Source organism: Meles meles, chromosome 16 (genome assembly GCF_922984935.1).
Source record: "Meles meles chromosome 16, mMelMel3.1 paternal haplotype, whole genome shotgun sequence".
NCBI lineage: Eukaryota > Metazoa > Chordata > Mammalia > Carnivora > Mustelidae > Meles > Meles meles.
Genome location: NC_060081.1, coordinates 8,497,042 through 8,509,562, shown reverse-complemented (window position 1 = coordinate 8,509,562; position 12,521 = coordinate 8,497,042). Strand labels below are relative to the sequence as shown.

General features: G+C 33.0%; 1 protein-coding gene across 1 annotated transcript; it reads left to right on the top strand.

Moving 5' to 3' along the window:
- Positions 1-10,573: 10,573 nt before the first annotated feature.
- On the top strand, positions 10,574-11,569 carry LOC123926318 (olfactory receptor 2T8-like). The gene has a single exon (XM_045980068.1). It carries the CDS (start codon positions 10,574-10,576, stop codon positions 11,567-11,569), a length of 996 nt encoding a protein of 331 aa, XP_045836024.1.
- Positions 11,570-12,521: the final 952 nt, after the last annotated feature.

Genomic DNA, 12,521 nt, shown 5'->3' with positions numbered 1-12,521 from the left:
TATATATTATATATATAACATATATAATATATATTTGTTATATATAAGAAATATATATTTAGTAATTATATAGATATATATATATATTTCTTATATCTTATTATATATCTCTGTCTCTATATCTTACATCATATATAATGTATATATATTTCTTATATCTTATATCTTATTATATATCTTATTTCTTATACATACAAACAAATATACATACATACACACACATATATACATATATTTATATATATAGATAGGTAGATAGATAGATATAGAATATAGATATAGAGATATATTTAAATCCTATATCTATCTTATATCTTATATATATTATATATATAAGATATATAATATATATTTGTTATATATAAGAAATATATATATATTAATTATATAGATAGATATTATATATATTTCTTATATCTTATTATATATCTCTATCTCTATATCTTACATCATATATAATGTATATATATTTCTTATATCTTATATCTTATTATATATCTTATTTCTTATACATACATACAAATATACATACATACACACACATATATACATATATTTATATATATAGATAGGTAGATAGATAGATATAGAATATAGATATAGAGATATATTTAAATCCTATATCTATCTTATATCTTATATATATTATATATATAAGATATATAATATATATTTGTTATATATAAGAAATATATATATATTAATTATATAGATAGACATTATATATATTTCTTATATCTTATTATATATCTCTATCTCTATATCTTACATCATATATAATGTATATATATTTCTTATATCTTATATCTTATTATATATCTTATTTCTTATATCATATATATATGTGTTTATATATACATACACACATATATTTCTGCTTACTCTTAATCTACTGATGAACACTTAGATTGCTTCCATATCTTGGCTATTTTTTAAATGCTTCAATAAATATAGGAATGCATGTATCTTTTCAAATTAGTATTTTTATTTTCTTTGGGTAAATAGCCAATATTGGAATTATCTGATCATATAGTATTTCTATTTTTAAGATGAGGGAACAGGAGATTGTACTGAATAGATGAATGGGAATGGGATGGAAAAACACAGTTATGAGAATAAAAGATAAAACATAAGAAGTATAGCCAATGGTATTATAATAGTGATGTATGGGAACAGTTGGTAGCTACAATTTTGGTGAGCATAACATAATATATAAAATTGTCAAGTCACAATGGTGTGTATCTAAAACTAATGTAACATTGTGTGTCAACTATAGTTAAAAAAATAATGATGAATAAATTGAAAAAGCAATACAAACTCCAAATGAAGATCTGAGACTAACTAGCTCCACAGGTTAATTCTACGAAACATTTAGAGAGGAGTTAATACATATTTTAATGATTTCAAAAAACAGAAGAGGAAATAAAACTCCCAAATTCATTAAATCAAACCAACATTACCTTGGTAGCAAGACATGACAAAGACATTACAAAAAAATGAAACTATAGGCTGATACCCCTGATAAACACAGATGCAAAAATCCTCGACAAAATATTAACAAATCATACTTAACAATGTATTAAAATGATCATTCACCATGATCAAGTGGATGGAAGAATTGTTCAATATTTGCAATTCAATTAATGAGATATACCATATCATGAAAACAAAGAATAAAAATTGTATAATCATCTGAATAGGTACAGAAAAAGCATTTAAAAAACTCATTCTTAACAAAAACATGCATTCATAATAAAGACTATACAAAGTGGTTTTAGAAGAAACATGCCACAACAGAACAAAGCTTATATATATATATATATATATATATATATATATATATATATATATAATAAGCAATGATAACAACAAAACAACTGGCATCATAATCAATTGTAAAACACTGAGCTTTTTCTCAAAGATCTGGAACAAGACAAGGATATCCACTTTGCCACTTCTATGCCAACACAGTACTAGAAGTCCTAGATAGACTAATCAGAAAAGAAAAAGAAACATAAGTTATCCTGATTGGAAAGGGATGATTTAAACTGCTGTCATTTGCAGACATCATAATACTATACATAGAAAACTCTAAGGAGGATATGTATTGCATGAAGCACTGGGTGTTGTACATAAACAATGAGTCTTGGAACACTGCATCAAAAACTAATAATGTATTTTATGGTGACTAACATAACACAATAATAAAAAAGAAAATACTAAAGACTTAAACAAAACACTGTTAGAAGTGATAAATGAATTCATTCAGTTTGTAGGATGCAAAGTTAATAAAGAGTACCAGTTGTGTTTCTGTACACTAATAAAGAAATAGCAGAAAAAGAGAAATTAAGAAATCTATTATATTTGCAATTGATTCAAAGAGAACAAAATACCTAGGATAAATTTAACCAAGGAGAGGAAATATCTATACTCTAAAAACTATAAAACACTGGTGAAAGAAATTAAAGACACAAACACATAAAAAGATACTACTACCAATGCAATCTGCAGACTTAATATAATCCTTATGAAAATACCAATAACATTTTTCACAGAACTATAACAAATCATTTGAAAATTTGTAAGAAAACACAATGACCTTGAGTAGCCAAATCAATCTTGAGAAAGAAGAACAGAGATGGACACATCACTTCTTTCTTATTTTGAAATCCCAGATTTCAACATATACTACAAATCTGTTGTAATCAAGGTATTGAACTAGTACGCAGATAGACACATAAATCAATCGGTTATAATAGAAAGCCCAAAAATAAACCCATGCTTATATGGCTAGTTAATCTATGACATAAGAGGAAAGAATATATATTGGGGAAAAACAGTCTCTTCAATACAAGACGCTTGAAAATTGGACAGCTATACTGAAAAGAATGAAACTGGACAAATTTCATATACAATATCAAAAATTAAGTCAAAATAGATTAAGGATTTAAATGTGAGACATGAAACTACAAAACTCCTAGAAGATAATATAGGTAGTAAGTTTTTTTAGAAATCAGCATAAGAATATTTTTTCAGGAATTGGAAGCAAAAATACAGTGCTGAAATTACACCCAAATCAACATTTTGGGACAGTGAAGAAAACAATCAGCAAAATGATAAGACAACCAACTGAATGGGAGAAGTGATATATGCATTAAGGGGTTAATATTCAAAATATATAAAAATTCATACAACTCAAGAGAAAAAAGTAATCTGATGAAAAATGGGCAGAGGACCTGAATAAACATTTTTCCAAGGAAGGCACATAAATTATACAGAGGGCCAACAGATGTAAGAAAACAGGCTCAATATTATTAACTATCAGGGATATGGAAATCAAAACCACAATGGATCTCACCTTATACCTTTATACCTGTCAGAATGGAAGAATCAAAAAGATGAAATAATAAGCATTGGCAAGGATGTGGAGAGAAAGGAAGACTTGTACACCATTGATAGGAATGGAAATCAGTGCATCCACTGTACAAAATGCAATGGATGTTCCTCAAGAAATTAAAAATAGAAATGATATATGATTCAATAATTTCAATATTAGGCATTTACCCAAAGAAAACAAAAACACTGATTTGAAAAGAATTATGAACATATTTACAACAGTCATTATTTATAACAGGCAATATATAGATGCAGTCTAAGTATCCATCAATTGACAGATGGCTAAAGAGGGTGTATACACAAAACATGCACACGTGCGCACACACACACACACACACACACACACACACTGAAATATTACTCAGACATGAGAAAAGGATGAGTTCATGTCGTTTAAGACAACATAAATGAATGTAGAGGGCATTATGCTAAGTGAAACCAATCAGACTGAGGAAGACAAATGCCCTATAATTCCATTCATAAGTAGAATCTGGATAAATGAATAAAAATAAGCAAATAAAAATAAATCCAGAATAAGACCTATAAAAGAAGAGAAGACAATGATGGTTGTCAGAGGGAAAGTGAGTAAGGGTTGGGCAAAATGACTGAATAAGAGTGTGAGATACAGGCTTTTAACTATGAAATGAAGACATCACAGAATAAAGGGTACAGCATAAGGAATGCAGTCAATGATATTTTAATAGGTAGGTAATTGTAGCTACACCTGTGGTGAACAGAATGTAATGTATAACTAGTGAAATCACAAGGTTGTACACTTGAATCTAATCACATTGTCTGTCAATTATACTCAAATTTAAAAACAGTTATTAATGAATACATAAATGAATAAAAATGAGAATGTGTATATATAAATAAATAGCAAACCTAATGAATTCTATAAGGACTCATTCTCTGAGTACTATCACCTTTGTGTTTAGGGTACAAATCATAGCAATTTGGAGAAACACAGTTGAATCCATGGTATAGAGCAAGAGCACACAAGGGAAATCAAAATCCTGAGATCCTCTGGGAGATATTGGTGGCAGAATCTGAGCTAAGACAATGGGACACCCTTCTATGATGGAGTACCTTTCTCTTTATACTTGAACCATATGGAAAATATGTGCTATCCATCACATTTACCTTTGCTTTTTGGACAGAGTTCCAGGATCCCAGTTCAGGATTGATGTTTTCATCAGATACATATTAACAGTTCCTCTAAACCAAAAGACAGACCTGCCAGCTGATGTTTTGAGCTCTTCGTGCCAGCATATTGTGGGCAAACGTCAAACTTCTATGTATCTTTATACTGGAAGGAGACTATATGTTTATTGAACTTTTCATTCTTTTTTTTATTTTCAGCTTAACAGTATTCATTGTTTTTCACCACACCCAGTGCTCCATGCAATAGTGCCCTCCCTATTACCCACCACCTGGTTGAACTTTTCATTCTTGCCAGATGTTTCCCATGCACTCCATCACATGATCCACAAGTACTGTGCTATAGGAAGCAACCTGTGTGAATGGCATCCAAGAGACCCCTTCATTCTGACTTCTGATGGAATGTATCTAATAGAGTGTACCTTACATGATTGTGTGCACTTATTCCCCTTTTCCTGACAGAACTGAAGTACTTCTTCCTGCTATTAGGAGTGCAAGCCTTAAAGAGAGATCTTGACATAATGAGCACTGGGTGCTATGGCAACTGATGAATCAATAAACTCTACCTCTGGGGCGCCTGAGTGACTCAGTGAGTTAAGCCTCCACCTTCGGGTCAGGTTGTGATCTCAGGGTACTGGGATCAAGCCCCGTGTTGTGTTCTCTGCTCAGCAGGGATCCTGCTTCCCCTTCTCTCTCCCTGCCTGCCTCTCTGCCTACTTGTGATTCCTGTCTGTCAAATAAATAAATAAAATCTTAAAAAAAAAACTCTGCCTCTGAGCTAATAATACAGAATATGCTAACTAATTGAATTTAAATCAAGCAAAAACTTGCAAACATTGATCTTGGTTGAGGAAAACTCCCTAGTCTATGGTCATGATACCTTCCTGGCCTCAGGCCACATTCAAATTCTTCTGTGGGGCCCTATTGCAGGAACACGTGGAAGGGCCATCTCATAAATCCACCCAGGGTAACTGAGAACTTGGTTGGGTCTGATTCCCAGTTCGACATCTCCCTGTGCACAATTCTGCTTCCTTTATTCCATGGATATTGATCCTTAGAATACTCCCCTAATAAACTTCCTGCATGCCAATAGTGTTCTTACAAGTGTGCCTCTTTGGATTGTTTTAAAAAATGATGTTTCTTTTTTTTGCTTCCTTCTTGCTAGTTTGTGGCTTCCTGTATCTGATGGTTGGCTGGTAAGGTGTTTTACATGCAGCCTGTCTATTTGTAGTCTGGAATCTACTCCATCCCTTTATGCTTACAGGGGGAGAGGGGTGGCAATACTTCCTTTTGCTAAAATTGAGGTCTGTCACAACTTCTTTATGGTTTCCCAAAATTATGCTCACACATTTATAAATAGTCCTAAATTAATCTCAATTTTGTCACCTAGGTTCATTGTAAGCTCATTGTAATTTTCTTACAGACTTCTAAGTGGTATGTAGATTTTCCCCTCTGACATGAAGCTTGTCTGTTCCTCTTTCTCCTGTCCCCTGAGAATCTACCTCACATTTGATCTATGTAACACAGTCAAATGCCCCATCAGATAGTGGTACCCTGTTTTACTAGAGCATTGACAGCCCTTTTTCCTGAAGGAGCACAGAGATCAAAGCACAAAAATATGAATATTTACTGAAAATTGTATTTTCTCTCTCGCTGCAAGTTTTACTTGTAACTTCATATACTACCAGTCTATAATGTACTTCTCAGAATTAGCTAGGAGCCTGTAGTTTTGTTCAGAAAATAAAGCTTGACTTAATCTAGATTTCACTCAGGTGGTAAATTATGTTCCAAATCAGAGTAGGATTAGTCACTCTGATAAGATGCAATATCCAAAGGCAGAAGTCTAACAAAATTTACAGTATGCTTACTCCCTAAACAAATGATGATTCTTATAGTTCACATGGATTAAGCAATTATACTATCTCACATTTATACAGAGGCAGTGTTTTCTATCAACCATTGCATTGAAGAAATCTTTTTTTTTTTAATTTTACAATTGTGGAATGTCATCCTTATATATATTTTAAAGTTTTTTTTTTCTTTCTATCTAGTAAGTTAACATACAGTGTAATATTAGTTTCATTTTACAATTGTGGAATACATACATATAAATAAGTATGTCTCATCCTTATTTTTTACGATCTTTTGTTTTTTTTTCTATCTAGTTAGTTAACATATAGTGTAATATTAGTTTCGTGTGTACAATGTAGTGATTGAACACTTCCATACAACACCTGGTGTTCATCACATGTCCACTCCTCAATTACCATCACCTATTTATAAATATATTCTTAAGTAAGTCAAGGCAAATGGAGTGGTAAAAATCAAGGTTTGCTAAAATCAAGGTTTGCTAGGAAACTGAAAATAAATAGTACAAACAATAGCAAAATCTTTGAAAAGTACCCATATCAAATCAAAGAGTTAAGTGCTTGACACAATAAATGCATTCTACTGTTATTGCTATAATCATAGATTTTATGATTCACCTTTAAATATCAAATCAAATAAAATAAAATAGTAAAATAAATCAAACTCATAAGGATACAAGCTAACAAGCTTATAACACAACCACCAAATTAAATTTAGAGGGAAAAATGCTGGAAATCCCACCATGGGCTTGATCAGTTTAATTACTGTCTTTAACAGAAATTATCTCTCAATAATGCACCCTGTAATCTGCTCCATCAAAGTTTTAACAAGTGGTGCAAGAATAACATTAGTTCAACTTCTAGTGTAATTTTAAAAAAAATATTTTATGTATTGATTTGAAAGAGATTGAGAGAGAGAGAGATAGAGAGAGAGAGAGAACAGGAGTAGAGGGATAGAGAGAGGAGAAGCAGACCTCCTGCTGAACAAGGAGCCTGTTTTCAGGCTGGATCCCAGGATCCCAGGACCATGAAATGAGCTAAAGGCAGAGGCTTAATCCACTGAGACACCAAGTGCCCCTCTACTAATGTGCTTTTAAATCATCCCTTTTTATGGACATTATTTGTTTACATTTTGATCTTAATTATAGATGATTTTTGTATTTTAATTTTAATGAATCACAACTTTCTGAAAGAATGTATAATCTGTGAATCTTTAAAATCTTTGAAAATTAATTATTTTTGTCATCCCAAGATTCAGAGTTATGCAGGTCTGCTATACTAATAAGATAGTATTTATAGCAAAATATGTCAATAGACCACACCCCTTACTAGGACACTCTAGAAACTGATATAAGTGAGTTTGATGCTGCCAGACTATAAGATGTTTCCTCCTCACAAAGAGATGCATTAAGATGACCCTGCTCAGAAGGGACAGAGATCCAGCTTGTTGAAGTCATCATTTTTATCTATGTAAGTAGGTCATAATCACCTTTAATATTTAGTAATATGTTTATTAGTCTGATCTCCACAAAAATCCAAAGTACATTACTCTTTCTGTGTAATTTTCCAAATAAAATTCTTTATTGATCTATACCATAATGTGAAAAACTAAAAGGTATTAAAGCTGATGTAGCCATTGGGTTAAGTATCTTGCAATAACTTGTCAATTCAGTCTAATAAATTATTTTGCTGTTACTATTTTATTTTTAACTGAACAGATTGATTAATCACCCTGGTATTCTGAGGGAAACAAATTATAATTTTTAGGTTAAGTTAGAACAACGGGGGTTAGAAAAATACAGAAGGAAATGATCAGAATTCACTAAATTTTCTCTGATTACACTATGGAAAAAAGGAGTATATATTAGTGCCTTCTATTATCATTGAAAATATATTATTTTATGATTCAAGTAAAGATACCACAATTTCAGCACCATCCTAAGTAAAAGACTGAAAAACATGAGAAATGATCTCTCTTTTAAACCAGGGGACAAAAGAAAATTTAGAATACTAAATTCTCAATCCTACACGAGTCAGTATTGAACTTTCATTCTTCTAATTAATGCCATTTTAGATATTATATTTGCAGGATAATTTAATTTCTCATTTAGATTTTCAACCACTTTGTTTGCATGGTCAATTAGGAATTAGTAAGTTTTCTATCATATTAATTAGCGAACACAATTGTGTCTCCTGTATAATATGGAAATTATACTTAGGAATTTTGATATAACATAATTTAACATTGCAGTCCTTGGAAAAATATAATTTTCTACCAATGATATTATTTGATTAACGCCTTTAGTTGATCTTACTGGTAAATACTATAAACAAAATAACACATTGAAAATACAATTAGATTGGGGATGATGGATTGTTTTTATACATATATTTCACCTTAAAATAATACCTTGATACATACAAAGTTAAACACTAATAATTCCAAATTTAAAAAACAACAGAAATTTTAAACCTCACAAGAAGCAGTATTTACTAAATGTGATAATAATTTTAATTGTTGTAGTGAGTCTTTAAAACACATACATCTCTCTTGCATACATGTAAAGGAAAAATAAGTAGCTCAAATTACTATATTATTAAGGTATATCTGTTCACATTATGCAAATTTAAACAAATATTAACAAAAATTCCATTAAATTTATCCTTTAAGTGAACGACAGCAGCCCAACAATGACAGCATCCCATAGGTGGAATGAATTAATAAATAAAATGTTGTGTATACATACAAAGGGATACTATTCAACTAAGGAAGGGAATTCTGACATGCTATAGTTTGAACAAATGTTGATGACATGAGGTTAAGTGAATAAGCCAATTATAAAAAGACAAATTCTGTATATTCCCACTAAACTAAAAATCCTATAGTAGTCAAATTCATAGGGCCAGAAGAGCAGAATGGTGGTTAGCAGTTCCCAGGGACAAGGAGAAACAGGAAATCATTGTTTAATGGGCACAGAGTTACTGTTACAGATTATGAAGAGTCCTGGGGTTATATATTGGTCATAGTTGCAGAATAATGTGACTATACATAATGCCACTATAGTGAAAGTATATTTAAGAATGGGTAAGATGATAGCAAAACTTATTTTAAGAAACTTACTAAATACTCTGCAATTATTATATTACAGATTGACACTTAAGCGATTTCTAAATTTTGCCATTTTTCATAAGAATGAGAGAGTTTAGAATAATGAAAATAAGAAGGTTCCAAGTCAAATAAATGAGTTTGGAGGGTTTCAAGATCCTTCAGGAAGGCACCAGAGAGACCCACAATTAAGGAATTCATATGGTTCCTAGGTGTGAAGGATGCACATGTTAACAGATTTGAAGGTATGGAGATAAAAAAGTTTTGAGAAATGCAGTGTATATCCATAGGGAGAAGTGTTTCTTTTTTTTTTTTAAGATTTTATTTATTTATTTATTTGACAGACAGAGATCACAAGTAGGCAGAGGAAGGCAGAGGGGGGTAGGGGGGAAACAGGCTCCCTGCTAAGCCAGAGAGAGCCAGATGTGGAGCTCGATCCCAGGACCCTGAGATCATGACTTGAGCTGAAGGCAGAAGCTTAAACCACTGAGCCACCCAGGCACCCCAATAAGTGTGTTTCTTTGTTTAACTTTGAAACAACCAACTAAAACACTGAAGTAGAATGCTGTCAGTACAATCATGATGCTGAAACAATGGAGTTAGTGATTGAGGGAGCTTTTTGAAATTTTTTGATTTGCATTCCAGTACAGGAGGCATATGTAAGTTGGGTGCAAATCAAATGACCATGGAAGAGAGGGATTCCTGTCCTGCTATTTCATTGAATTACACCACATCTTTGAGACTGAATCAGCATCTTCATCTCCTCAAGTATGATACTATTCATTCAACAACCTAGAGCAGTTTCAGTACTAGCAGATCAGCAAAGAGAATGCCTTCAGAGATTTAGATTCTTTTGGGCCTGAAGAAGAAAAGATCTTATCTTTATACTGGGTACTAACAAATTTATTTTCACTTATTTACCAAAAAAAGATTGTGTCTCTGTGAATTTGAGGGGAAACATCATTACTCACTTTATACAGTTAATGAAATGTTGAATTTAGTGTTATTGTCTTGCATTGGGAACATATTCTGAGAAAGTAAGATGATGAAAACTCTATCATCTATCTCTTCATTTGCAGTGTTGCTCTTGTTTGAACTCATGAACATTTGGAACACCACCACAGATTTCATTCTCCTAGGACTCTTTAATCACACAGAAGCCCATCTATTTCTTTTTGTGATGGTTCTCACAATTGCCTTCACTTCCTTACTAGGCAATGCCCTCATGATTTTCCTGATTCATCAGGATGTCCGGCTTCACACTCCCATGTACTTCCTATTGAGCCAACTCTCCCTCATGGACATGATGCTAGTCTCCACCATTGTGCCCAAAATGGCAGCTGACTACCTGACTGGCCTGAAGTCCATTTCTCCTTCTGGCTGTGGGTTGCAGATCTTCTTCTTCATCACTTTGGAAGGGGGCGAGTGTTTCCTCTTGGCATCCATGTCCTATGACCGCTATGTGGCTGTTTGCCACCCACTGCGATATGTCGTTCTCATGAGCTGGAAATTATACCTGAGATTGACTGTGGGGTCTTGGTTCCTGGGGGCAGCTGATGGCCTCGTGCAGGCTGCTGCTACCCTGAGTTTTCCATTTTGCCATGCACGTGAGATCAATCATTTCTTCTGTGAGGCCCCTACTCTGGTGCGTTTGGCTTGTGCCAACACATCGGTCTTTGAAAATGTCATGTACATCTGCTGTGTATTAATGCTCTTGGTCCCATTTTCTCTCATCCTGATTTCCTATAGTCTTATCTTTGCTGCAGTTCTCCAGATGCATTCCAGAGAAGCCCGCAAGAAGGCTTTTGCTACATGTTCCTCACATCTCTCTGTGGTGGGACTCTTTTATGGAGCTGCTATTTTTATCTATATGAGACCCAAATCCTACAGGTCAGCTAACCATGATAAAATAGTGTCAGTGTTCTATACTATCTTCACTCCTTTGTTAAACCCCATCATCTATAGTATGAGGAACAGTGACGTCAAGGAAGCCCTGAGAAAGTGTATGGGTCAGTGTGCTACCATAAGTACTGACTAAGATTACATTGATTTGTCCCAAATTTCAAGGTTATAAAAAAGGAATTGTGTGAAATGTCCTAGGGAATATTTATATATGCATTATATCTATAACTGTTACTGTTTTATTTTGAAATTCAGAGAGAACTATATATTATGTATCATTTTACATATAGTAATTTTTATGTATAATAATTATATTATTTTAAAAATTTTCTTGACTCTTTTCCTTTTCAAGTTATTTATTTATTTATTTATCCATTCATTTCAATATAAAGAAGAATTTTTTAATTTTTTTTTATATTGGCAAAGGTGCAGAGCAACAGGAACTCTTTTTTTTGTTGTTTGTTTTTTTGTTTATTTGTTTATTTATAGCATAAAAGTGTTCATTGTTTTGGCATCACACTCAGTACTCCATGCAGTACGTGCCCTCCCTATTACCCACCACCTGATTCCTCAACCTCCCACCACCCCGCCCCTTCAAAACCCTCTGGTTGTTTTTCAGACTCCATAGTCTCTCATGGTTCATCTCCCCTTCTAGTTTCCCTCAACTCCCTCTCCTCTCCATCTCCCCATGTCCTCCATGTTATTTGTTTGCTCCACAAATAAGTGAGACCATATGATACTTGACTCTCTCTGCTTGACTTATTTCGCTCAGCATAAACTCTTCCAGTCCCATCCATGTTGCTACAAAAGTTGGGTATTCATCGTTTCTGATGGAGGCATAATACTCCATTGTGTATATGGACCACATCTTCCTTATCCATTCAACCGTTGAAGGGCATCTTGGTTCTTTTAACAGTTTGGCGACCGTAGCCATTGCTGCAATAAACATTGGGGTACAGATGGCCCTTCTTTTCACTACATCTGTATCTTTGGGGTAAATACCCAGCAGTGCAATTGCAGGGTCATAGGGAAGCTCTATTCTTAATTTCTTCAGGAATCTCCACACTGTCCTCCAAAGTGGCTGCACT

Coding starts and splice junctions, on each gene's coding strand:
- LOC123926318 (XM_045980068.1), top strand. CDS start 10,574: ATGATGAAAACTCTATCATCTATCTCTTCATTTGCAGTGTTGCTCTTG.